Below are 27,786 nucleotides of genomic sequence, written 5' to 3' on the forward strand. Positions count from 1 at the left end.
GCCGAAGAGGGAAACTAGGCAATGTCTTAAACGGGGAAAGAGGAAGCCTGCACCGTTAAACAATTTCAATTTAGCCTGGAGTCCAAGCCAAAAAGCTACTCAAACCTTCCAGCCTAGCTGTGGATGACGTCACCGCCTTGCCTCCAGGCTCGCCCTGCTGTCACCCAACGCGCATATTCCACGGCGCCCCGCCCTCCCGGAGGCGTCACCCGCGGCGCGACTGCCGACGTTGAAAGCCCCCCTCTAGCCGTCGCGTCCCGGGGAGAAGACATGGAGGACGGGGCTGCCCTCAGCGGTGCCTGAGTCGGGATGGAGCCTCCCCGCAGCTGCCCCTTCCTGGAGGACAGCTTCACCCGCTTCTCCTCCCAAAGCAACGTCTACGGGCTGGCGGCCTTGCCGGGGGCGGCTCGGGGGGGTGGGCGAGGGCGAGAGGGGCCCGCAGCGGGGGCTGGGGCGGAGGAAGCCGGGGGAGGAGAGCTGTTCTCCCAATGGGGCCCAGAGGTCGCGGCTGGGCTGGGGGGGGCACCCGGGGAAGGCCCGGGGGGGCTCCTGGCGGCCACCCTCAAAGGGAAAGTCACTTATTTCCGCTACCAAGACATGAGGCGGAATCTGCGGCCGGTGGCCAGGGAGGTGCAGTTCACCTACATCCCAGGTAAGGCTGGGGGTGGGGGGGCTGTCCTGGTCATGGGGGGGGGGTTAGGGGAGAGGCTGGGGACTGGTGCCCGGCCTTCCCTGCTGCATTAACAGAGGGGATAGAATCACGGTCACGTGAAGTCTTAATACCACTTTCTAATAGTTGGGTAAGGCCACCCTTGGAAATACTGCATCCAGTTCTGGTTACCGTATTGTAAAAAAAGATGTTGAGATTCTGGAAAGAGGGCAAAGAGAAGAGGAACAAAGTTGATTAGTTCGTTTAGTGACCATTTGAACTTACAAGGGCACTGGAAAAAAGTGACTTGTGACCATTTTTCCCACTTAACAACCGTTGCATCCTTCCCAGGATCAAAATTCAGACACTTGTCAACGGGCTCATGTTTATGACGGTTGCCGTGTCCCGGGATCATGTGATTAGCTTTGGTGACCTTCTGACACGCAAAGTCAATGGGGCTGCCAGATTCACTTAGCAACCATGTTATTAACTTAACAACTGCAGTGATTCACTTAGCAACAGTGGCCAGAAAGGCCGTAAAATGGGGCCAAACTCACTTAACAAATTCCTCACTTAGCAACAGAAATTTTGGGCTCGATTGTGGTCCTGTGGTCGAGGATTCCCTCTATGAAGGAGATTCCAAGTTAGAAATGATTTACGTTTCTTATGTAATTTACATTACAAACGGTTTACATTTATAAAATGCAGCCCTGTGCTCCCTGCAAGAGGAGACGATTTTCTTTCTGTGATCTTCGGTATGATTGCATAACATAAGTAGCTCTTTTTTTTCCCCAGTTGATGCTGAGATTGTTTCTATTGATACTTTCAACAAACCACCTCCCAAAAGAGGCCTTGTCGTGGGAATAACCTTCATTAAGGTAGGCAGGTCATTTCATTCATTGTTTTTCTTGCAATTTGTTTCACTATGCGCCTATGTTTGTTATGTTCATTTAAGGAATGCAGTGTTTTTGGCAGAAAGGTTGCCGGCTGCAAAAATCAAATATTTTCTTTGCTGCTGTTCGAATTCATTTTTTGCTCTGGATTTGGTCACAAAACTGTGCTACCGAGCAGCTGTTCTTATTAGGTACCTTATAGATCCTTGTAAAGTTGCACTTCAGCAAAAAGCTTTCTACGGAACCATATTTTCTTTGAATTTAGATTTAATTCTGCTGCTTTCAGGGTATAGCTATATAATTTTATTGACAGCAGCAGGGAAGTCATTTGATTCCATCCTGAGATGTTTTTCAGCTTTTCAGTCTGCTTACAGCCTTGGGATTTCCAGGGGTCTCCTACTCAATTACTATTTAGCTCTGCTCACACAGAACAGAGCGAGAAATAGATCCCTGTTTTCTGCTTATCCTGGTTGTTTTGTTCAGTTCATCTTTATTTCCCTCTCCCCAAGAATTGTAAATACAGCTAGTCCTTGACTTACGACACATTTGATCCCCAGATTTCCATTGCTAAGCTGGACAGTTGCTAAGTGAGTTTGGACGCATTTTATAACCTTCCTTGCCACCTTCCTTGTTAAGTGAATCCTTGTGGTTGTTAAGTTAGTAACGCGGCTGTTAAGTGAATTTGGCTCCCCTGTTGACTTTGCCTGTCTGAAAGTCGCAGAAGGTCATCACGTGACCCTGCAACTGTCTCAAAAACATGCCAGTTGCCAAGTGTCCAAATTTTGATCACATGATCACGGTGTCGTGGAAAAACCCAGTGTAAAAGACAAGAGACAGCAACACAAAACAATAATTCTTACTTTTAAGATTCAGAGGTTTATTTTGCTAATAATTTGGAACATAGCAAGCATAACAACACAACATCACTTACATTAATAACCCATTGCAAAGAGGATCATATGGCATAGCAGATTCCAAAAGGACAGCTATAGGCCAGTGGCCCCGAGCTACTCTTGAGCTAACATCTTTATATCTTTCTCCCAATGACCACCCACATATAATCATTATTTTGCAAAATCAGTTCCTGGTCCTTTTGTGCTGGCCAGCGGTTTCCGCATACATCCGTGTACAGCTGAAACCTTCATCCATCAGTTACTTTAAGTTCCTCTTTTCCCACGGTTACAATGTTTGTGTTCCAAAGTGTTATGAATTGTTGTGCAGAGGTCTCCTTGTGCTACCAAGGAGTTGCACAGACAAGGAAGGGTACTGAGAGCAGTAAGAGTCACACAGTAACCACAAGAGTACACTGATTTGTGAAAGCAAAAAATACTTTACTTTGAGGTGGTGTAAGAACAAAAATGCACGGTCAAAAATAAACAGTCCAGGTCATACACAATAGCAACAGTCCAAGGAGTAATCCAAAATACAAAGTCTTCTTACCGGTCCAGAGGTCAATACACAGTTCCGGTTTATCACAGTAGTAAACCGATAGTACAGCAAAACAGAGCAAAAACAGTAATAGTAGAGAGCAGTGAATTCAGAGAGAGAGAAGCTACGTTCCTAGCTTCCTCTTATGGCCATGAGAACGCTTACACACCCATTGGCCAATTAACATCTTAAAGACATAACATCATGGTTAATATATTTTCAGCCCAACATTGTAGGCTATCACCATAAGCCTAACACAAATATACATGTAAATCTATCTTACTTTGCAATTTTGTAATGTACTAGCTTAGCAGATTACAAATTTTCCGTTTATATTATGAAACGGTTTGAGTTAAAGCTTTGGTTTAAATCATTGCCGTGGGACTTATCTTACTTAATGAGTAAGAGGCTATATTTTTATTTCCCACAGCGGGGATGCTGCAACAGTTGTAAGTGTGAAAAATGGTCAGAAGTCACTTTTTTCAGTGCCGTAACTTTGAACAGTCACTAAACAAATGGCTGTAAATCAAGGACCACCTGTATTGTATACTTTTTAAACCTATGCCTAATGACCCCAGACTATTCTGCCTCTATGGTCTCTGGTACATCTGAGCAATTCAGAGCTTTATTCTTAGCAACCCAGAAACTAACCGTTTAAAACTGCAGAGGGCAGCTGTGCAAACTGGAATGATGCTTGATCTGACTTCCATGAATAAAGCTGAAATCTGTCAGCATCGATGCAAGCTTAGTTTGTTCTTTCCGTTTTTTGCAAGTGTAGGTTGATAGCTAATGAAGCATAATTACTGAAAGCTATGTAATGGCCAGAGCTGACTTTGGGTTCCTTCAATCCATGGATTTGTCTGGATTTTTCATTTGCATAAATTGAAGGGGACCTCCATACATACAGACAAGGCTGCTTTAAACAGATTAAGATCTAGACAGAGGACACTCTGTTGAGATCAATGCTTTTCTATGTCTCAACGGGGCTGGATTCTTCTTTTTGGGCAGTATCCCCTGTCCTTCATATTCCCAGTTGACTATTACTGGCTATTCTGCCTCTTCTTGCTATTGCTTAGCAACTGGGAGGGATGGGATGATTGGCAGCATTTTTTTTAATGGCCTTATTTTTCCTTTTCAGGATTCTGGAGACAAAGCCAGCCCCTTCCTTAATATTTATTGCGACTATGAGCCCGGCTCTGAATATAATCTGGATTCTATTGCACGTGAGTTTTCTCTGCCCAACTCTGTTCTCCGATGCCATCTTTTGTCTTGTTTCTGCTTCCCTGGCCACTTCGGGGTTTTCTGGAGAGCCTTTTGAGAGCTGGATATAAGAAAAATAGCGAGAACATTCATGCCGTTGCTCCTGGGACAAATGTCTTCTTGTTATAAAAAAATTATGACTTTTTAAAAGAATTGATTCCCTGTGGCTGCTGCTTTTCCGAGAGGAATGAGGACCCAGATTGTTGGGGGCAATTAAGCTGACTTTGTAATAATGCCGCTTGGGGTGTGTGTGAAAGCCCTAATAAGCAGGCATATACATAGAATGAAGGCTACTGCTAAGCTTGTAAGCCGCCCTGAGTCTTCGGAGAAGGGCGGGATATAAATGGAATTAAAATAAAAAAATAAAAAGAGACACTTAAGATAGTTGCACCGACCAATAGAAACCACGATGACTACAAGAACCAGCATGTGACGCTTTTTACCTTGCAATCAAGGTAATGGCTCCTTTTGCTGACAATTGTCTGGGTATATTTTTTTAAAAGAATATCTCAGAAATTGTACCTAGCTGGGGTAACACTCAGTCCTTGATGGTGCAGTTTGAGGATATCATCTCTCTCCCAGACACTTTCCTAATCCCCAAATGTGAAACCTTATAAAGCACAATTGGGACGTGGATTTCCGTTGCTAAGCAAGGCAGTTGTTAAGTGAGCCGGACTTGGTTTTATGACCTTTTGAACCACGATTAAGCAAATCCCTGCTGTTGGTAATGAATCAGATGGTCATTGAGTGAGTCTGGCTTCCTGGAAGGCGCTTGGGAAGGTCCCCGATGGCAGCCAAGCGACCCTGGGACTGTTCTGTTCCCCCTCGCTCAAGGTACAAACAAACAGACAAGCAGGTAGTAATCAAAAGGGTTAAGTCTTTATACCACAATATAATTGCTGTCCGATAAAGTCTTGGAAGCAAGCTACCCACAGTCAGCCAAAAATAAGCTAGTTATCTCAAACGTTCGCTGACATGAGATAACTGCCAACAAGTAAGTCCAAGAAAATCCAGGCAAACAAACCAAAATCAGAGATGAAGAAGCATAGTCACAAAATCCAGACCAGGGTTCACACAGGTAGAGAAATCCGACAGATGTGACCAGAAGCAGTGTTGAATTAAATTGTTCGTCACAAAGTTCTGAGAGCAGCCACACCCCCTTTTGTACCTTATGGGGTGTGGCTCAATGACTCAGCTACTCCCTGGCCCTCCTACTCATCCTACGTTGCTGCAAATGCTTGGCCCTGCGTCTTTCTCGAGGGTCTAGCCATGAGTCATCTTCACTAGACTGTATTTGCTGCAGCTGCTCGAGCTCCATCCCAGCCTGGCTACTCCCAGGCTGCTCCTCTCGGTCTTCGGATGGAGATGGAGGCCTTGCCAGAGAGGAGGGCCCCGGAGAAGGAGGCCTTGCCAGTTCCTCCCCATCATCCTCAGAGTCCTCTTCCTCAGTCAGGACAGGCGCGGGGGTTGGGGCCACAATAGGGACGCTTCGACCCTTGACAATACAGGCCACTTGTCAAGCACCTGAATTTTGATCACACGACTGTAAGGAATGCCGAGACAGTCGTAGGCGCGGGGACTGGTTGTAAGTCACTTTTTCAGTGCTGCTGTGACTTTGAATGGTCACTCAGCGAATGGTCGCAAGTCAAGGACGACCTGTCTACCTCTTAGTTTGAGAATCATGCCTCTTTCTCACGGGCTCTTACACATGTTCATTTTGTACCTTTTTGTCCTTCACAGAAAGCTGCCTGAACCTGGAATTACAGTTCACACCTTTCCAGCTGTACCACGCAGAGTACGTACCTCCACAAAGCGAGCAGACCTTTTGCCTTCCCCATTAGCCACCTTCCCCCGCGGGAAGTTAATGCGGTCGTATCCGTGCAGAAATTCCACACGTCGTCGGGGTTTTACTTGCCTTTTGGGAAAGGTGAAGAAGGAAGGACAGAGAAGGGAGGAAGGGCAGGAGGGAGGGAGGAAATGGGAATGGGAGGAGGAAGGAGAAGGCAGGAGAACGAAGGAAGAAAACAGGAAAAGGAAGGAGAATGCAGGACAAGGGGGGGGAGGGAGGAAGGAAGGAAATGGGAATGAAAAGAAGAAGAAGCCAGAACAAGGGAGGGAGGGGAGGACATAGGAATGGAAGGAAGAAGGAAGGAAGGAGAGTGCAGGACGAGGGAGGGAGGGAGGAAAGAAAGAAGAAAGAAAAGAAAAAGAAAGGAAGAAAGAAAATTGGTTGTTCCCCAGCGAATGATGTCCATGAACCTGGAGATGGCGTAAGGCTGTCATGACTAATAATTCAGGGAAAACATACGCTTTCTATATTTGTCTGCTTCCCTTTCTGAGCTAGTGGCTGTCAACTGCAGTCAGCATGCTCCAGTTCTCCACCCAGCTGACGAGTACACCTCTTCTAAATTAAAATAGTCGGAGGTGCACCGCATCTCCAAAGTTGTTACTATGATTAAACTCTTCGATGAGCCAGTCCTACTCATCCCTCATGGTGAGTCACTCACTACTGTAGCCACCTCTCCTCTGAGACACTTCCGCACTCAAGAAGAGACGACGATCTGATCGGAAAGACGGGAGAATGACTTCTTTCTCTTTTTTTCTTTGCTCCGCCTCCATTTGAGTTGAGCTGGCGAGAGAGCAGGACTCCTAAACCGGCCCCTGTCCCGTGTTTTGACCCACAGCCAACCTCAGATAGATGCCCCTAACTCAGCCTTTGGCAACACTTAGTTGTAGATGCTGAGCTTTGAACTCTAACAGTGTTCTGTCCCAGCCTACGTACGTCCTTGTTACTTCACAAAGACAACCCCTCTTTTAACAGTAGACTGGAAAAATAAACCCTTTTTGTCTGAGTTACAGACCTGATAATTGTCCCAGAAAAACAAAAGCAACAGAACACTTTTCCAATGGACACCTTGTCCAAAAGCAAAACGGAGCATGAGTCAAACAGGAAATAACTCACAGGCAAAATAAACAGACCACGATCTCTTGACACTGAAGTTCTTTGCAAACAGTTGCCTCCAGCAACCAGCCCTGCCCACACATTCCCTTTTTGTTATGCAACCCCCCCAAGGCGTGGTTTCTCACTGCTTTCTCCTTCTCCCTTGGAGTCTCCCCATTGCCTCCCTCCGTCCTACTCGTGTGACCTGTCTGTGTTTACGAGCTTCTCTGAGGTCTTCCAGCTGTGAGTCTGACTCAGCTTCCCAGCACAGCTGGGTCTCAGCCTGAGCAGGAGCCGAGCAGCCAGGCTCTTCATCAGAGTGTAAGTCCTGGAGCTCATCAGAGCCTTCCTCCGACTGGTGGCTCTGCAGGCCCCTCCTTCTCCTCCTCTGATTCCCCAGACTCAGCTACGGGGATCACAGGCTGGCATGGAATCACAAAAAAATGGTTTCCTTGGTTGTGGAACATTGCCTTAAATGGACCTTCTGATTTTGTGTAGGCAGCCCTAGACTTAACCACAGTTCAATTCAAAGCCACAAGGGCACTGAAAAAAAAATGGACTTGTGACATTTTTCACACCTTCTGACCGTTGCAGCATCCCGGGTGGTCATGTGATCAAAATTCAGCCGTTTGGCAGGGGACTTACATTTTTGCCAGTCGCAGCCCCCCCCTGTTGTCACCTCATCCCCCTTTGCGACCTTCCGTCAAGCCAAGTCGGAGGGGAAGCCAGATTCACTTAACAACCGTGTGACTCACTTAACAACCGCAGTGATTCACTTGACCGCTTGGGCAAAGAAAGGTCTCATGAAAACGGGGCCAAACTTCCTTAACAAAGGTCTCACCGAACAACAGAAATGTTGGGCTCGGTTGCGGTCGTACCTTGTGTTTGAACATGGATGAATTCTCGTGGTGGTGGTGTTTCTGTTTCAAAACGGACATCTTTGACCTGCCTCTTTGGTTGGTGCAGAGTCCAGGTTGCCGATCGGCCAGAGACCGTCTTCCTTCTGAGTGGAAACGATCCCGCCATTCATCTTTACAAAGAGGTGAGGCCTCCAGTTGGACTTTGCTTCTCTGGGCCTTCTAGACCAGGGATGGCGAACCTTTTAGAGACCGAGTGCCCAAAAACCGACCGCCCTGGCCGCTCCGCCCTGCCCCACCTGCCGGGCCACCCACTGCCTCCACGGCCTGCCGCAGATCGCTCAGGCGGCCCTGCAGTGCCATGGTGGACACGCCCTTAATCCGCGTCCCGCAGCATCATCTGCGTGCGACGGGGCGCCAGGGTGGAGTCTTGTCCCTGCTGCCCAGCTGCCGTGTGCTTGGCTGGGCCGCTCCGCCCCTGGGGGCGACTCTCCTCTGGGGACGCTGCTGTTGAGGATGGGACCGCGGGGGGAGGCAGGGCTGGGGGGACGGCGTGCGTGCCCACAGAGACGGCTCTGGGTACTGCCTCTGGCAAGCGTGCCATAGGTTCGCCGCCACCGTTCTAGCCGCTCTGGAGTTTTCCTTTGGGTCCTTTTTTTCCCCAAAGAAACCCCAGCCTTCTTCTGCAAGGCCCTTCCCTCTCCCCTTTTTCTTTCTTTCGTTCCATCGTCTCTCATGACACTCTTTATTTTTTCCCCTGGTCAAATGGCTTTGTAGTGAATTAAAGCAGCGTTCCCCAACCCCCTGGTCCGTGAACCGGTACCGGGCCGCGGCATGCCAGCAGCCGGTCTGCACAAACAAGGAAAGCCCCATCCGTGGGTTGCAGGCAGCACACAAAACCAGGCCCCCTCCGGTCTGTGGGAAAACCTCCCTCCACAGAAGTGGTCCCTGGCGCCCAAAAGGTTGAATTAAAGCTCTTCTTAAAAGTTAAAAACAAAACAACAACAACAATGGTTTTTACAATTTTTTCGGTTTGAGCTGAGCGAGGGGCAAGTAACTGGGGAAGCTTTCGGTCATTGTGATTACAAATCTCCGATGAAGTCTTCAGAACGGAAAGGTCATCTTGCAGAGACAGCTAGTCCCAGACTTACGACCGCTTATTTAGTGACCGTTCAAAGTTACAACGGCAGTGGAAAAAAGTGCCTTAGGACCCTTTTTTGCACTTACATCCGTGGTCCCGTTCTCAAAATCCAGACCCTTGGTAACTGACTCCGTTTTATGACAGTTGCTGTGTCCCAAGGTCACGGGATTCCCCTTTTGCGACCTTCTGACAAATTCAACGGGGGATGCCAGATTCACTTAACAACCGGGCGACTCACCAACCGTAATGATTCGCTTAACGAGGGTGGCAAGAAAGGCTGCAAAATGGGGCAAAGCTCCCTTAAATGTCTCGCTGAGCAACAGAAAGGGTGGGCTCAATTGTGGCCATAAGCTGAGGACTGCCTGTCCCTTATTTATTTTTTTAATTTATTGTTTGTTTATTTTTTGCAGAATGAAGAGCTCCATCAATTTGAGGAGCAGCCGGTCGAGAATCTCTTTCCAGAGCTCAAGGAACTGCCAAGCAAGTAGGCAACCCGGTTTGTTGTTAAGGTGTGAGGTGGAGGCAGAATGGCATTTGGGAAGAGGCCGCAGGTCGGGACTTGTTATGCATATACACATACATAGCTATACACACACGCAAATACAAATACACATAGGAATATATATCTCTATACTTTTTAAAGAGAGAGCGCAGCTATATTTATTTCATCATCATCCTATTGTTTTTCTCACCAGCTATATTTATTTATTTGCTACATTTATTTGCCTCCTATCTTGCCAAGAGGTTACTCTAGGGCTACTTTACTGTATCCTTTATAAATATCTGCATCTTGCTAGGTGTGTGTATTCTCACCTGGGAAGGAAAGTGAGCAGTCCACACAACCCTGCTGCTACTTCTTACAATAACCCTGCGTTGTAGTTATCTCTTTTGCTCCCAGGTGGAGATATACCATGTTTCCCTGAAAATAAGACCGGGTCTTAATTTTTTTTTTGCCTCCAAAAGAGGCACCAGTTTTTATTTTGGGGGGTGTCTTTTATACTCACCTCCGGCACCAACAGCCCCACCCAGCCGGTCCACTTTTTCTGGGGCCGAAGTTCTGCAGCTGTATTCGGGGCTGCATTTTGCAGTCAGGCCTTTCTGGAAGGCCTCTGCAGCTGAGTACCGAGCTATGGATTCAATCCATAGCTTGATGCTCGGCTGCTGAGGGCTACAGGGCTTTCCGGGAGGCTACAGAGGCCTCTTGGAAAGCCCTGTGACTGAGAAATGCAGGCCTGGCTGCAGAAGAGGCCTCAGAAGAAGTGGGCCGGCAAGGAGAGGTCTGGCTGCAAGGTAAGTGGGTGCGGGGCAGGTGGGGCAGCAGCTCCACATCTCCACCCCAGCCGTGACTTGATTTTTAGGTGTGTGCCTCGCCCCAAAACTAGGGCTTATTTTTGGGGTAGGGCTTATATTAGGCCCACCCCCCGAAAAAAAATCAAGCTATGGCTTATTTTCAGGGTAGGCCTTGCTTTCGGGAAAACAAGGGTAGTTTAATTTGGAGCATACAAATCTGATTTGCCAAGCCATAACGTGGCTTATTGGATTTAGTTTGCTGTCTTGGGTGAAACCGGCCATTGTGGTTTGTTAATTAAACCATAGATTAGTGGAGAGATAGGCAATCTTGGCTCTTTTATGGCTCGTGGACTTCAACTCCCAGAATTCCTGAGCCAGCTGGCTCAGGAATTGTGGGAGTTGAAGTCCACGAGTCAGGAAAGCACCAGGGTTGCCTACTCTGGATTAGTGTGTCCCATTTTCCTCCCTCCTCATTCCCAATTTCCTCCTTCCCTTCCTCCTTCCCTTTTTTCTCCATCCCTTTTTCTTTCCCTTTGTCTCCCTCCCTGCCCCCCTCCCTCCCCTCCCCCCAACCTTTCTCTCACGATCCTTCCTGCTTTGCAGTGTGCTCTGGCTTGACGTCTACAACATTCCCAATTCGGGGCAGCGGATTACTGCTTTTGGCTGCCAGAGCGGCTACATCCGGGTCGCTCAGGTTGAACCAGCCAAGCGAGGTAAGATCCCCTTCTCCCCCCCACCCCCGCCCTCTTCTTCCGGGGCTGACCGCCGGGTCTTCCTCAAGGCTCGGACTGCAAGCCTAGTAAGCGAGGGACGGTTGGATTGATTGACTGGTGACCCTTCTCTCCTTCTGGAGCGAAGCGGTGCTGCAGAGCTGGAGCATCCAACAAGATGGCCCCGTCTCCAAGGTCCTGGTTTTTGCTCTGCCAAGCGCCAGCCAGCCGGATGGCACCTCTGGGGCTGCGTCTTCGAAAGGTGAGATCGGAAGGGAACGGGAAATGGGCGCTGAGAAGGAGGGTCTCCCCCTTGGCGGCCATAGGAACCATGTAAACCAGGGGTCTGCAGTGCTTCTCAGCCTGAGCAACTGGAAGAGGGGTGGACTTCAGCCTCCCAGAATTCCCCAGCCAGCCGTACTGGCTGAGGAATTCTGGGAGTTGGAAGTCCACAAGTCATAAAAGGGCCACGTTTGTAGACCCCTGATGTAAACCCTTATCTCAGTCTTTCTCCACCTTGGCAACTTGAAGAGGGGTGGACTTCTACCTCCCAGAATTCCCCAACCAGCATGGCTGGCTGGGGAATTCTGGGAGTTGAAGTCCACCCCCTCTTCAAGTTGCTCAGGCTGACAAGCACCGCCTTAACTCATCCCAACTTCTCTGCTTTGTGATCTTTTGCAGCTCCCCCAGGTAGCCCCGATCCCAACCCTCCAAGCTACAGCGTCCTCGTAACCAGCACTCTCGAACTCTCGGTGGTCTACCGGTGAGTAAAGGAAGCGAAGCGGGAAATCTCTCTCGCCCACCCACCCCCTCTGCTTACTTGAGAGCTCATTTTCCTTGTCCCTTCTAGGAACGTGCTACACAGTGGTCTGGAGGACCAAGTGGTCCTGCCCCTGAGCGACCAGTACGACAGCGTGCTCTGTGCCCTGGTGACAGACGTTGACTTTGATAGCCAGCCTGAGATCCTCCTGGGCACCTACGGGCAGGTAAGAGGTTGGCCAGGCCCGTCCTCGCGGCCAAGGTGTGGCTGTCGGGTTTCCCCCCCCCCTCTTAAATTACGTCGGAAAGCATTTTCATAGATAATTGGAAGGGGTTTTTTGGGGGAAAAACATCAGTGGATTTAAGTTTGCTGCTGTTGTTAGTTGCGAAGTCGTGTCCGACCCATCGCGACCCCATGGACAACGTTCCTCCAGGCCTTCCTGTCCTCTACCATCTTCTGGAGTCCATTTAAGCTCACGCCTTCTGCTTCAGTGACTCCATCCAGCCACCTCATTCTCTGTCGTCCCCTTCTTCTATTGCCCTCAACCTTTCCCAGCATTGGGCTCTTCTCCAGTGAGTCCTTCCTTCTCATTAGGTGGCCAAAGGATTTGAGTTTTAGCTTCAGGATCTGGCCTTCTAAAGAGCAGTCAGGGTTGATCTCCTCTAGGACTGACCTGTTTGATCGCCTTGCAGCCCAAGGGACTCGCAGGAGTCTTCTCCAGCACCAGAGTTCAAAGGCCTCCATTGTTCGGCGCTCAGCCTTTCTTATGGTCCAGCTTTCACAGCCATACATTGCAACTGAGAAGACCATAGCATTGACTATATGCACCTTTGTTGACAGGGTGATGTCTCTGCTTTTTAGTGTGCTGTCTAGATTTGCCGTGGCTTTCCTCCCCAGGAGCAAGCATCTTTTAATTTCTTGGCTGCAGTCCCCGTCTGCGGTGATCTTTAAGTTTACTATAGCTAGCAATTCAGCATTTCAAATACAGGCAGTCCTCAGCTTACAACGGTTTGTTTAGCGATGGTTCAAAGTTACGACATCACGAAGAAAAGTGAGTTACGACCGTTTTTAACACTTGACGACCCTCGCAACATCTCCTCGGCCCCCCTGATCACATGACCCTGGGAGAGGGCAGCCATCACAAGGGTCTGGTGTCAGATGCTTGACTCGTATTTACGATGGCTGCGGTGTCCTAGAGCCATGCGATCCCCTTTTGCGACTTTCTGATAAGCAGAGTCAATGCAGAGGTCACTTAACCCTGTTGCTAACTTAGCAAGGGCATCGATTCACTTAACGGTAGCAACAAAGGTTAAAACGGAGCAAAACTCACAATAACTGTCTCACTTAGCGACAGAAATTTTGGATTTAATTGTGGTCGTACGTCGAAGACGACCTGTATTGTGGTCTATAGCTTTCAAAGACCGCCAAGATTGAGAAACTGCGATTTAAAAGGAAATCCAGTCTACTGGCTGCCATGATTCCTTGACGTGAGAAGATCAGATGCCAAAAGCTTTTCGCTTCCACAACCATGAGGGATAGAAGCTTGGTTTTTAAGGGTACTGAGATTCTAGAGATCTATGTTGATTTTATTTTTCATTCCCTACTTAGCAGCATTATGCAAACCCCTTGGTCTTCTAGGAGCTTTTATGCTACAAATGTCTTTTGTCTTGAGAGGATGCCAACAGCTGAAAATGTATCCTTTTTCACTTCCACAACCACGAGGGATAGAAACTTGGTTTTTAAGAGTACTGAGATTCTAGAGCTCTCTGCTGATTTTATTTTCCACTTCATTACGCAACCTCCTTTGTCTTCTAGGAGCTTTTATGCTACAAATATCGGGCTGAGAACACGGGGGTGGCGAGCACAGCGAGACGCCGCTGTTTGCAACAGCCTCGTGGAGATTTCCATCTGCTCTGGCAGCGTAGCTTCCCCAGCCCTCTGTTATCCATGGACTACGTAGACCTGACCTGCGATGGCCTCTGTGAACTGGCCGTGGTGTGTCTGAAGGGCTTGCACGTACTCCAGGTTGGTGTGCTAGGAGAAGACATGGGTAAGAGAGGCACCTTCAGCAAAGCCCACCCAATAGGCAGAACCAACATTTACCAGAACATTCGTTGTTCACGTTACACATAGCTGTCCTGCACAACTTCTGCTCCCAGAGTTTTCCAGCCTTTCTGGGGAAGGAAACGGGGAGGCAGGCGCCTTTATGCGCGCATGTGCACCCCGCAAACGGAACCGTGAGCGCACGCACAGCTTACGGTGACGCTGGCGTTTACGCCATGCAGCAACGTTGGCATTTATGCGATGCGAGTGCCGCGTGACGCGGCGATGCTAGCGTTTGCACGATGCGAGTGCCCACACAATGCTCGCGGCAACGCTAGCATTTACGTGATGTGGGTGCCGTGCGACGCTCAAGGCAAAGCTAGTGAGAGTTGGGGATGAGTGCACGGCCGCGCACTGGCCAGACCCTCACGCGTCCCGGTGGCCAATAGGCCACGCTTGCTAGTGGGCCATGGCCCATAGGAGGTTGGGGACCCCCGTTCTAGTCCCGTTTCATTTTTCATTTCCTTTAACTGCTTTCCCCCCCTCCCCCTCCATACAGCACAGCCTGACGGACGTCCTCCAGTGCCTTCTAGAACGCCTCCGGTTAGAAGCGACAAGCCGGGCATCCCATCTGAATGTTTCTGTGCAGGACCCAGATTCCAGGGTTGAGGATACGGATGGCTAAGGACCCAGAGCGTGAGAGGCTGGCTGGGCCATCTCCCCTGCTCTTTTCATCCCCAAGAAATGAGGAAATGGAATCGGGAGCGGAATCCGAAGGATTCTCCTGGCCTTCTGCAGGGTCCCAGAAGGAGCGTGGAAGTTTAAATCAGCGGCTGTGAAGGGCAGGGAGAACACCAGCCCCTCCCCATGTCACTTTACTGGCATAACTGCAGACCGGAAAGGGGACGTGCCTCCAATACAGGAAGTGCTCCGTGGCCAGCAAAGTTGAGTAACTTTTTTTTCGATGTGCCTCCAAGGGAGGGGGTGGTGGTGGCTACTCCGAATGACTGCGCCCATCATAAATATAAAATAAAAAATTGTATGATGAGTGGGGTCTTCTCTCTGTCAGGATGGGTGTCTGGAACGCCAAGACGGATACTGCTCCTAAGTTACTAGAACTCAGCGTCCTTTCTGTCCACCTGGCTTCTGAGGGCCAAGGCCCCTTCGTCTTCCAACGGAACGGAAGGAAAGTATCAAAGGGTGATAATAAGAGGCAAGGAAGCGCATCGCTCCAGGCCTTGGACTGCCCCGAGTCCCCTTTTTGCCATCTGAAGCCTGAGACATTTGCCCCACAGAATCGCTTCTCCCTTACCCCCTTCTTTACTCATGGCTTCCCCCCCCCTCATTTGTCCCCTCCTAAGCCGATAACTCTGGAAAAGGAAGGAATCCAGCAGAAAGCCATTGGATGCCAATATCAGCTCACAAGATGTATCTGATCTACCCTGGCAGTGACTCGAACCCAGTTCTTGCTTGGGCGCGTCGGATGTTTTTGAATCGAGCTAGAACTAAGGAGGAATTTCCTGAAAGTCGGAGCAATTAACCCGTGGAACAACTTGCCTCCAGACGTTGTGGGTGCTCCATCACTGCAGGTTTTCAAGAAGAGACTGGACAGGCATTTGTCTGAAATGTTATGTGGTCTTCTGCTTGAGCAGGGGATTGGACTAGATGACCTCCCAGGTCCCTTCCAACTCTGCTATTCTGTTATCCGGGCTTTTTGTCCGGGCAGAGTTTTTAATAAAGGAAGGAGCCTCTTCTTTCAGCCCTGGGGCCAGGAGCAGCAACTGCTGAGGTACTTCTCTCTTTGACCCTTTGGAAGGAAGAGGCAGCCCCATGGGCTTGGGAGTCAACGACCTCCTTCAGATTTGAGGCTACAAGCGCCTGTCAGTTGAGCACTCTGCCTTGTACGTTTAGATGGTGTCTGGGGCTAATGGAGGAGGCTGTGGGGTGCCATTGCTCTTCCCCACACCAACATCTCCAGATTCTGGCTTTCCTCCTCCTCCTCTCCACAAACCCCACTCTATTCTAACACTGATGTTGTTACCTAGTTGGGTCATGAAAGATCTGCAAGAAAACAACCAAGCTCCTCCCCCTCCTCTCCTCCTCCTCCTCCTCTCCTCCTCCCCCCTCCTCTCCTCCCTCCTCTCCTCTTCCTCCCCCCTCCTCTCCTCCCCCTCCTTCTCCGCATGGCGATAAAGCTGTCTCTGTTCCAGAATTTGCTGGCAAATCAGAACAGATGGCTCGGGAGAAAGAGGATAGATGAAGTGTGCAGCATTGCAATTAGGAAGGGGTTTGTGGTTTCTTAAGCCTGCTGGGAAAATGGGGGGGGGGAGAACTGGAGCCGTGCCCTCGTCAGGTCAGGAAGCCACACGGCCGTCTCCCCGGCACACAAGGTGCGGTTGTATTCACCTGTAGGAAGGGTGTGCCATTCAGACGCCTCGGCCTAAGGCCAGGGAAATCACTTGCCGACTGTGAAGGAGGTGAAGTCAGAGTTCCTTGCATAAGTCACAACAGAGTGGCTCATGGGGACGGAGGTGTGTGTGTGTGCGCGCGCGTGCGTGCCTCAGGCTGTTGACATCCAGGAATAAAATTTGAGGGGGCTGGATCCAGGTTCTGCTGATCTGTATCCCGGCCAGCTTCTTCAAGCCGCAGGAAGCGAGCGGCAGGGTTTCCCCCTTGCAGAAAAGGCCTTGGCCCTCAAGATGGCCAGGGAGTCTACGAAACCGCTCCTCCTGAGGAAGCCTTGAAAGAGACCCGGCACGTTGATCTCGGTAAAGAGATTAAGGGATCTGTGAGGATAGTCTGCTGGTGCTGAACAGCTGTTCCTGCAGAAAAATGGAGGAGGGGATCACGCTGGCTCTTGAAAGCAGCCGGAAAAGCCAAGAATGGAGATTGCAGATCGACAGGACTAGGTAAATAACGGAGAAAGCGTCTTGAGTTGCTTCGGGAGGGATCTGCCTGCCTCAAGAGGCGGTGGATTCTCCCTCAGTTTTAAGACATTTCATCAGAAGCAGGGAAAGCCCTACAGAGGTAGTCCTCGCTTAACAACCGTTTGAAGTTGCGGCGAGCCTTCCTTTCCCCTCCCCATAAGATACCACCCTATTTTGAAATTCCAACAGCTGCACAGACCTATGCGCACCCCTATTGCCACATCGCATTGTGGGCGCCTGGCAACCAGCTTGCCTGGACCGCCATTTGCAGGGTCCTGCAGTTTCTGGGTATAATGGATCGCTTTGACAAACCCCACCTTCGCTTAACCCCTGCAAGAGTCACAACATTGGCCGTGGTCAGGTGACCCACTTAACGACCAGCACGACATAAAAATTCCAGGCTTAATTACAATCACGAGTCGAGGATGTCCTATAATCAGGGGTAGGGAACCTTGGCTCAGCTATGCTGACTCAGGAATTCTGGGAGTTGAAGTCCACGAGTCATGAGGGGACCATAGTTCCCCCATGCTGGCTCAGGAATTCTGGGAGTTGAAGTCCACGAGTCATAAAAGAGCCAAGGTTGCCTACCCCTGTCCTATATTGAGGATTGTGTGTTTCCCTTCTAAGGGAATGCAGTTTCCTGCTCTTGACGAACTTCCAAGAGATTCATGGTTTCTCCCGTATCCAGTCCTTTGCCCAAGACAAGAGTTCTCCATGTTTTGGTCTTCCAAATACATGGGTCCAATTCGTGGAATTTCTAGCCATTATGGGGCATAGGTAATAATTCCAGAATATCAGTCCTATCTGGAAGGAATGTATCTACACAAAAACCCCATTTTAGAACAGAAAAAGTGACATGACTCTTTTTCACACTTACAACCGTTGCGGCATCCCCCCCTGGTCACGTGAGCAAAAGTCGGACACTTGGCATCTGAACTCATACTTACGACAGTTGCAGCGTCCCAGGGCCATGTGATTCCCCCCCTCTGGCCAGCTTCTGACCAGCAAAGTCAGTGGGGAAGAACTTAACCGTGTTACTAACTTCACAGCTGCAGGGATTCCCTTAACCATTGCAACCGGAAAGGTTGTAAGATAAGACAAAACTCCCTTAACAAAGGTCTCATTTTACGACCAGTGTGGGCCTCCGTTATGGCTGTAAGTCGGGGACCACTTGTATTAGGAACGTCCGGTCCCTTGAGTTACCTCTAGAGGTAATAAAAGGCAGGATAAAAATCTAATAATTTATCCTGGGGGAGAAGTGAGCTAGCATTTGATCTGGGATCAAGTCCTGCATCCAGTTTGGGGTCAGACTGCAACCTTTTGGCCTGTTTTTTTTTCTTCTTCCCTTCTTCTTCCCCTGAATGAACTTGGAAAGAAATATAAAATCGGCCAATTTCAGGGCAGGAAAGAAAATGCCGAGTCGGGGAGCTGTCCACCGTTGCCCGGTGCTGAAACGGCTCTCCCTCCTCTGGGCGAGATTGCGCGTCTCGGAGGGCCAAGTGGGGGATTAACCCTTTGGGTCGCGCCTCTCTTTCCAAGGCATTCGGGACCCGGCAGCTTTTGGGTAGCCGTTATCCGAGGACACCCCCCCCCCGGCCTCATAGATTCAGCCTCTCGCTACTGGAGATGATGGGGCTTGTAGTCCCCCCACCTTTTGCTTGTTCCCGCTTCAATTTGGTCAGTGACTGGCGTTGGGGGGGGCCCGCTGGCTCCCTCCACAGACCCTCCCAGGGGTCCCCTTCCCCGCCGCCCAGCCTTCCTCCTCCTCCTCTTCCTCCTCCTCCAGGCAGCCCCTCCCTCCCTCCCTCCAGCCCTCGCCGCCTCCCCCAGAGGCGGGCTCTCTCGGCTGCGAGCGAGGCACGCGGGCGGGCGGCGGGCTGGCTGGCTGGCTGGGGCCGCTTCTCTGCCAGCGGCCGCTCTCCCGGGGCTCCTGTCCTGGGGTCCCCCTCCCGCCTTGCCGGCCGCCCCGCCTTAGCCATCCACCGGGCGGTCCGCATGGCTAGGAAGTGACCTGGCTCGGCTCAGCCATCACGGAGGAGGAGGAAGGGGCTTGGAAGGTAGGTGGTGGTCGCAGCTATTTGGGTGGGTGGCGAGGGGGGCCCCGATCCCACTTCCCGGGGCTGGCTGTTGGGGCGCCCTCCCCGCCCGCGCTCCGCTTCCTTGGCACTCCTCCACCCCAGCCCCGCCGCTTGCTGCCAGCCCGATCTTCTCCAGCCTTGTTGGGGTTCCTCACCGACCCCCACCTCTCCAGCCGGGGCTGGGGCACCCCCGGGGCTCCCTCCGTCTCCTCCTGCTGGGGGATCCCCACCCTGGCTAACAGCGGCGGCGGCGGGGGGGGGGGAGTGTAGAGCGGACCGAGGGAGGGAGGCAGATGGCTTTGACGCCATCGAGGAATTGTTAGCCCGTTAGGACCGAGAGGCAGCTAGATTTTTATAAAGAGGAGGATGGGAAACAAGAGGGCTGCCCCCCTCCCCTCCCCGGGAAAGAACCAGCCCAAAGGCGCAAGCAGCCCCAACCTTCCTTTTCTCCTTATTTTTCACCGTCTCCTCTCGTCTCCCTGGGTGTCTCCCATCCGTTGGGCTAGGACAGTTGCTATAGACACAACTTCCGAGGTGCCCAGAAGCTCGTTTCCCACCTCTCCCTCTGTACGGGGGGGTGGGATGTGTGTGTGGGTGTGGGGGGATGCGTGTTCAGCCCTAGCCACCCGTCCATCTCGAAATGTTTTATGATTCACCGTGCATCAATGGGATGGGCAGGGCGGGCAAATGAATGAGCGATCCTGGGGCCCCGGGGGGGGGGGAAGGGAGGAAGGTTGATCTCTGGCCAGCAAGCATTAAGGGAAATAGCTGCATCTGGGAATTGGCAGAGGGTTCAAATCCTCCCCCACCCCACCCCCCCAAAAAAAGTTGCAAACATGGGTCTCTGGAAGAGCTTGGTGGCATGGGGGGAGGTGCTTTTGAGATTTTAGAATAGCAACCTGTGTCTTTTATGTCTCAAGTATCTTCCATCCAAATTCCCGGCGTTGGGATTTGTATTTTTTTTTTAAATCTCAATTGCCCATCTTGGCATCAGGGTGCCCAGATTCCAGGCTCGGCAGAAGGATATGCCTGCCGTTGGATTCCAAAGTGCAGAATAAAAAAAGAGTTGGAACAAGCTGAGCTTCAAGGTTGGGCACACAAAGTCCCCAGGAAACACTCCATATTAAGGAAGCTTGTGCTGCCGGAGCCGGTGGTGGGGGTGTCCCACAGCCTGAACGGTCATCCTATACAGGTGATCCTTACGACGTAAGACTTACATCTGAGACCAGTATTTCTGTTGGTAAACGAGTTGGCCGTTAACTTGAGTCGTGTCCAACTTTACAGCCTCTCTGCCGTGATTGTTAAGCACTCGTTAAGCGACTCACACATTTCTTAAGCAAACCTGGCTTAACCCGGTTTGGCCCATTGACTTTGCTTGACAGAAGCCTGCTAGGAAGCTCGTGACTCTGGGGTCAGTGCAACGGTTATAAATACATGCCGGTTGCCAAGGGCCTGAATTTTGATCACATGACTGCGGGAGAGGCTGCAATGGACATAAGTGGGAGGACGGGTCGTAAGTCAGCACGGTTGTAACTTCGGTCACTAAACGAATAGTTGTAAGTTGAGAACTACCTGTATTTTGGACCCCCCACCGGGCCAAGCCCATGGAAACTCCAAGCCAAATTGATGCTGATGGTTAGCGGAGCTCCGCGCCACGTCGATGCCCGCCTGTAGGAAGAAGGAAGGGCAGGCTAAAAATGTCTGGGGAGGCTTAGATGGGGCACCTCCCGTAAATGCCTTGAGCGCTTCCTGGAGAGGACCTGGAAGAAGTTAAGCCCTTTCGGGCAGGTCCATTTTTTCACAGCCAAAATCTGGCAGCGAGGCCACGGCGCCGGACTGGTTTTAATCTTTTAATGATCGGTTAATATTTCATGTACGGCTTAGGCAGGGGGAAATTTAGCCTTTGTTCTCCTTTGTTTCTCTATCCTGGGTAGATGATTACATCTGCATGCGTCGCCAGATGTTCTCAGGCTGCTCCCTTGGCTGGGCTCCACGAAAAGCGACGGTTGTTGAATCGTCGCCTTGTAGTTTTTTGGTTTTTTTTTTTGCTAATGTCTAAGAAGCCTTAAGAGAACCGAGGAACAAGTGTCGCTGGTTGTTTACTCCAGAGTATTTATGATTTAGGGCCAAAGGAGCATGTCTGCTGTTCGCAGGGATGAGAAGTGGCATCTATGTGCTGAGATGGCATGATTGCACGGGGGTGGGGGTGGAATGAGGATGGAGATGGTCAAAATTCAGAAGCAATCTGTGCCGGGTCTAGGACAATTCAGCACGGCCAACTCGTCACGGCCAGCTCACCACAGGATACCTTGCCACGGGACAAGAGTCACACTAATATCAAAGAAATAGTGGAATAGAATCATTAAGGGAAGGATGCCAAAGGAGGGACAGGATGAAACGTGAATGGCAAAAATTAAAATATGTATTTTTTTATTTATTTTAAATCATTCCACAGAATTGTTCAATTGTCCTGCGGCGAGTTGTCCCATTCTGACCTGTGCCTGCTTTTCTAGATGGATATGATATACAGGGAGTCCTCAACTTACAACCATTCTTTTAGCATCCATTCAAAGTTACAACAGCATTGGGAAAGCGACCTACAACCAGTCCTCACACCTATGACGGTCGCAACATCCCCATGATCACATGAACAGAATTGGGATGCTTGGAAACTGGCATGTATTCATGACGGTTGCAGTATCCCGGGGTCATGTGATCGCCTTTCATGACCTTCCCAGCCAGCTTCTGATAAATCAAGTCAATGCGGGAAGCCAGATTCGCTTAACGACCGCATGATTCAGTTAATGCCTGCAGGGATTGGCTTAACAACCATGGAGAAACAGGTCGTAATTTGGGGCATGACTGACGTGACCACTTGTCTTGCTTAGCAGTGGAAATTCTGCTCCCAGTTGTGGTCATAAAGTCAAAGACTATCTGTATGCCAGTCTTGGGACTTCCGCTACTTGGATCTCATAGCGAATCTGATTACAGGTAGTCCTTGACTTACGACTACAACTGAGCCCCAAATTTCTGTTGCTAAGAGAGACAGTGGTTAAGTGAATTTTGCCCCACTTTATGACCCTTCTTACCACAGTTGTCAAGTGAATCACTGCAGTTGTTAAATTAGTAACAAGGTTGTTAAGTGAATCTGGCTTCCCCATTGACTTTGCTTGTCAGGAGGTTGCAAAAGGGGATCACATGACACCCCCCCCCCCAGGACACTGCAATTATGGTAAATATGAGTCAGTTGCCAAGGTCCTGGATTTTAATTACGTGACCATGGGGATGCTGCAACCGTCATAAGTGTGAAAAATGGTCACTTTTTTCTGTGCCGTTGTAACTGCGAACAGCCACTAAGCAGACTGTTGTAAGTTGAGGACCCCCTGTACAATACAACGTATGAGCCTGGGGAAAGGAGGAACAGAAATAAAAAGATTTGTCTTAAACTCAAGAAATGGTGTCAGGGATCAGAATGTTCATCTCTGCCCCATTTGGGCTGCATCAGACTCTGGACCAATCACCAGGAGACGGTGAGTTCTAGTCCCGCCTCAGGCATGAAAGCCAGCTGGGTGACTTTGGGCCAATCACCAGGAGACATTGCGTTCTTGTCCCGCCTTAGGCATGAAAGCTGACTGGGTGACTTTGGGCCAATCGCCAGGAGTCGGTGAGTTCTAGTTCTGCCTTAGGCATGAAAGCCAGCTGGGTGACTTTGGGTCAATCACTCCTTCAGCCCAACCTACCTCACAGGGTTATTGTTGTGGGGAAAACAGGAGAGGAAGGCATATTAGAGATGTTCAGTGCCTCTAATTATTTATGAAATAATAAAGACACAACCCACTTGATGAGATAATCTCATTCAAACTCACTTCTAAATCCGGACCTCCAAAGTATCTGGGAAGACGCTCAGATGCTTTCTGCACCCAATGGGGGAAACCAAACCCTGCCAGGTGTGAGTAATTTTGCACCAGCTACCTTATACCCGGAGAGGCAGATATCCTAATAACAAGTCCCAATCTGTTACTGGAAAGAAAAAAAAAAACAGATGGATATGCGCGAGCATCAAAATGTTGAAGAAATATATTCCACACCTTTCTCTGCCATCAAAAAAGACACCTACCTCCCCCCTCCACCTTGCTGTTGTACAGTCTTTGTAAACACCCCCCCCACCACCACCATTCTTTCCCCAGCGAAAGCCCCATGCTTTCTCCATCTGCCCTCCTATGGCTTGCTAAATTCTCCCTTTTGAGAAGCCCTGCAGCTTCTCTCTTTCTATAAACTGTACAAGTACCTTCGGCCAGGAGAATAGGCAGCACCCCAGAATGAATTGGTATACTGATTTGTCCCTGGGCTGCCTCTGATCTAATTTGCCACCTTATTCCACAGCTGAAAGGCAAGAGACATGGAGGCACATTCTGTCCGATATTATCTCTTGCAGCCGAGATTAAATGGAGCCCTGGAGAGGCTGCAGAAACTTATATGGGGCTGAGGGAAAGGGGGAAACGGAGTCGCCGAACCCCCCTGTTGGAATGCAAACTTACACCATTTTGCATCTTCCAACCGTACGTATTCAAAATCCATCGTTCTCCGAATATTGGTATTTCATTTTTTTAAAAAAAATAACACCGCTGGTTATAATAAGGAATGGTCTGTCCAAATATGCATGTATTTATGGAAATGAGATCCCGTTAGCTTGGGTGAAGTTTCAGTAAAAGAAAAAAGGAAAAAACCTGCACAGCCTAACAAAATTGCAAATCAAAATGCCTGTGTTTGAAGTAACCTGTCTATCAAATGTTAATGCAAACCCTTAAAAAGAAAGCTTGAATTGTGGGTATTTGGACAGATTTCATTAAAAAATGAGGAACTCCAGGAAACAAACAGAGTCGCCTATTCTGGATGCAGATTTTCTGTTTTGTTGTTGCTTTTAATTCCTATAACCTCTTATAGGATAACATCTTTGCAGGTGCAACATCGTATACATAAATGATATTTTAAAATTTAAATATGCAGAAGTTCCCAGAGCCCCGCCCTCCCCTCCCCCAGCACTGCAATTTGCCATCCTAGTCTCTAAAGAAGAGGCAATTCTGGCTGGTGTCCAGATTAAAGCTGTATTTTTGTCATGGTGATAACTGCGAGGCTATGAGTTAAGTTTCTCTAAGAAAACCTTCTGGTCTAAAATCTGTTTATATACAGTGGAATTCTGACCTTACTACAGCTGTAGTTCTGAACTAGCATCTCTTTTAATGCATACGAAGAACGGTTGCAGGAACTGGTCATGTGTAGTTTAGAGAAAAGAAGAGCTAAGGGCGACATGATAGCAGTCGTCCAATATTTGAGGGGCTGCTGCAAAGAAGACCTCCATTTCAAGTCATATTCCCCCTCCCCCGGTTACAATATCTCCAAACTGGCTTTCACGGCTAAGGCAGAACTAGAATTCACCACGTCCCAGTGACTGGCCCAAAGTCACCCAATCAGTTTTCATTTGCTTAGGCAGGACTAGAAGTCACCATCTCCTGGTGATTGGTCCAAACTCACCCAGTTGGCTTCCATGCTTAAGGCCGGACTAGGACTCCCAGTCTCCTGGTGATTGGCCCAAACTCACCTAGCCGGCTTCCGTGTCTAGGTCAATGGGAATTAATGTCTGCATATTTTAAGTTCATGGTTATGCTGGCTGGGGAAATTCTGGGAATTGAAGTCCATCTTTCTCCAGCTTGCCAAGTTGGAAAAAACACTCCCCCCAGAGTAGGAATGCTTCTATTGCTGATGTTATTTGCACACTGATTATACGCAGACGTGTGTGCAAGAGTGCCGGCTGCGTAAAGTGGGTGGACCCCAAAGGATGTCCCTAGCAACAGTTTCTAGCGGTAGAGATGATGTGGGCCAGGACCGTTAAATTGGAGCCCACCACCGTCCCTTAGCATAGGATGCCGGTACCTCCTCGGGAGCACACCTAAGACCAGCCTCACCTGTGCTTCGTCTTAGGAATAAGGTGCATTTCTCCTGCTCAGAACACACAGCTCTCAAGGGGGTATTAAATCCCACCCCTCTCTAATCAGGCTTCATTGACCTGCATTTATTGACCTGTGAATTAATGAGAAAAGATCTGTTTAATTTTGACTAATCTTCTCCCTTGCCTTGCCGGTTTGCAGTAATTCAGACGTGTGCTAATCCCCACGTATTTCCAAAAAGGGAGAAGAAAATATTCGTAATCTAAAGACTTTTTCTTCCGGAAGGCCAGAATAAACTTTAGTATTTATTTTTGGCCCATCCATCAGCAAGAACTTCTAAACATCAAGAGGAAGCGGTTTGACTTATTACCTCTGCTCTCTTCCCTCACTTGGAAGGATCTCTGGGCATTATTTTCCAAAAGAAGAAGATTTTCCTAGAACAGAAATAGACAGTCAGCTCTGTGTAGTAGGGAAAATGTTGGGCTAGAAACTGAGAGGCTGGGAGTTCTAGTTCTATCTCAAGCATGAAAGCTGAGTGGATGGTTTTGGATCAGTCACCAGGAATCTGTGAATTCTGGTCCTGCCATTACGCCTGAAAGCCAACTGGGTGACTTTGGACCAATCACTAGGAGACTGTGAGTTCTAATCCCATTTTAGGCATGAAAGCCTGCTGGATGACTTTGGACCAGGGGTCTTCAAACGTGGCCCTTTTATGACTTGTGGACTTCAACTCCCAGAATTCCTCAGCCAGCATGCCTGGAAGAGGAATTCTGGGAGTTGAAGTCCACAAGTCATAAAAGGGCCAAGTTTGAAGACCCCTGCTTTGGACCAATCACCAGGTGTTAGTGAATCCTAGTCCTATCTAGGCATGGAAGCCAACTGGGTGACTTTGGACCAATCACCAGGTGTTAGTGAATCCTAGTCCTATCTAGGCATGAAAGCCTGCTGGGTGACTTTGGACCAATCACCAGGTGTTAGTGAATCCTAGTCCTATCTAGGCATGGAAGCCAACTGGGTGACTTTGGACCAATCACCAGGTGTTAGTGAATCCTAGTCCTATCTAGGCATGGAAGCCAACTGGGTGATTTTGAGCCAATCATCAGGAGACGGTGAGTTCTAATCAATGCTGATTAGAATTGGCTCAGTGCTCAGCCAATCAGGAGGCAGGTCCTTGGCTGTCAGAAATCTTGGGGGGAAGAGGAGGATAGCAAAAAGTCTTGAGCTGCTCCTGGAGGCAGGTTATTAGGGGCTGGGGGAATCCTATAAGCCTACTTGAAGTGAAAAAGCAATGGAGATGTTTCTTTCAGGCTCTTGGAGAAGGGCTTATACAGGTTGTCCTCGACTTATGACTACACTCAGGCCCAGAATTTCTGTTGCTAACCATGACGGTTAAGAGACATGCCCAACGTTGTAACCTCTTTTGCCACAGTTCTTAAACAAGTTGCTGCAGTTGTTAAGTGAATCACAGGGTGGTTAAGTGAATCCAGCTTCCCCCAATGACCTTGTTTGTCGGAAGCATGGTCATAAGTGCGAGGACCGGTCATAACTTGCTTCTTTTCAGTGCTGTTGTCTCTGAGCTCAGAGCCAGAAAGGGGAATGGCAGGCCCCTTCTGGGATACGCTACAGCACCCCCACCTTTTGCTGGGTGTGGGGTGGTACTGCAGCTTCACTTCCACCAATCAGGGGGTGACAGGAGCCAGCGAATAGAATTCCAGCCGGGCCCTTAAAACAGGTCTGCCTTGACCCCAACCTGTTGGACCATGTTTTCGTCTCCTACACCTGTCCAAAATCTGCTTGCCAGACCCGCTCTCCTTCCTCAAAAGAGTCGGTTGCAGCTTTAACATTGGGACACACACCATCTGGCTTTCCAGCCCTAAATGTGCCGCTCTGTGTGTGTGTGTGTGTGTGTGTGTGTGTGTGTCTGCGTTAGTCATGAAGGCAGCTTAAGGCAGTTATTAAGAAGTAGCAAACCCTCAATCGGAAAGGGGAGACATGTTAATTCGAGACCCATTGTTGTCCTCTGGTTGAACGAGACTCCCGGATCTTTTAATTGGTGTTTCACCCAGATACACTTAATGAGGCTATTATGTTAATTACAGGAATGTTTATGTTGGAAACTAGAAGTCCTGGTTTCTCCTTCCTGGAAACGAGTAAGGCTAGAGGCTTCTTTCTCCCATCAGCTCCTGAAATGCTGGACAGTTCTCCATGGGAGACTTCTGCCAAAACCAACATGGTCTGACCCGCATGTGCCAGAGAACATGGATTCATGTGGCAGCTCTTCAAGTATTAAAAGATACTATCATGTCTCCCCTAAACCTTCTCTCCATTAGGCAAAACTTACTTCCCTCAGCCAGGGTGGTACAGTGGTCAGAATAAAGTATTGCAGGCTAACTCTGCCAACTGCCAATGGTTCGATCCTGACTGGCTTAAGGTTGACTCAGTCTTCCACCCTTCCGAGGTCAGTAAAATGAGGACCCAGATTGTTGGGGGGCAACATGCTGACTCTGCAAACTGCTTAAAGAGGGCTGTAAAGCACTGTGAAGCGGTATATAAGTCTAAGTGCCCTTCCTTCCTTCCTTCCTTCCTTCCTTCCTTCCTTCCTTCCTTCCTTCCTTCCTTCCTTCCTTCCCAGTGGTTTGAATGCAGTATTGCAGGCTAACTCTGCCAACTGCCAATAGTTTGATCCTGACCGGCTCAAGGTTGACTCAGCCTTCCACCCTTCTGAGATCGGTCAAATGTGGACCCAGATTGTTGGGGGTCAACATGCTGACTCTGCAAACTGCTTAGGGCTGCAAAGCACTGTGAAGCAGTATATAAGTCTCTTGCTATTCATCATACAATTTAGCCTTCAGACCCCTGGATTC

General features: G+C 49.4%; 1 protein-coding gene and 1 long non-coding RNA gene across 4 annotated transcripts; both read left to right on the plus strand.

The window, feature by feature from the left end:
• Positions 1-294: 294 nt before the first annotated feature.
• Positions 295-15,796, plus strand: KPTN (kaptin, actin binding protein). Of its 3 annotated transcripts, XR_014493233.1 has the most exons (13): positions 295-652; positions 1,445-1,527; positions 4,109-4,193; positions 5,971-6,025; positions 8,138-8,213; positions 9,580-9,653; positions 11,063-11,172; positions 11,318-11,431; positions 11,851-11,932; positions 12,020-12,155; positions 13,745-13,954; positions 14,532-14,916; positions 15,042-15,796. XR_014493233.1 is itself a non-coding variant. In XM_083368925.1 (12 exons), exons 1-12 carry the CDS (start codon positions 310-312, stop codon positions 14,655-14,657), a joined length of 1,494 nt encoding a protein of 497 aa, XP_083225051.1. In that variant the 5' UTR covers positions 295-309; the 3' UTR covers positions 14,658-15,020. The 3 variants fall into 3 exon arrangements, 2 of the variants coding, with proteins under 2 accessions (XP_083225051.1, XP_083225052.1); XM_083368925.1 differs by lacking the exon at positions 15,042-15,796 and having other exon boundaries at positions 14,532-15,020; XM_083368926.1 differs by lacking the exon at positions 15,042-15,796 and having other exon boundaries at positions 481-652; positions 1,428-1,527; positions 14,532-15,020.
• Positions 15,797-22,446: 6,650 nt separating this feature from the next.
• LOC310644715 lies at positions 22,447-27,181 on the plus strand. Its single transcript, XR_014493359.1, has 3 exons — positions 22,447-22,507; positions 23,361-23,536; positions 27,103-27,181. It is a non-coding gene; the product is annotated as an uncharacterized lncRNA (long non-coding RNA).
• The last annotated feature ends 605 nt before the right edge of the window (positions 27,182-27,786 follow it).

Source organism: Vipera ursinii, assembly GCF_947247035.1.
Source record: "Vipera ursinii genome assembly, chromosome: 9".
NCBI classification, from domain to species: Eukaryota; Metazoa; Chordata; class Lepidosauria; order Squamata; family Viperidae; genus Vipera; species Vipera ursinii.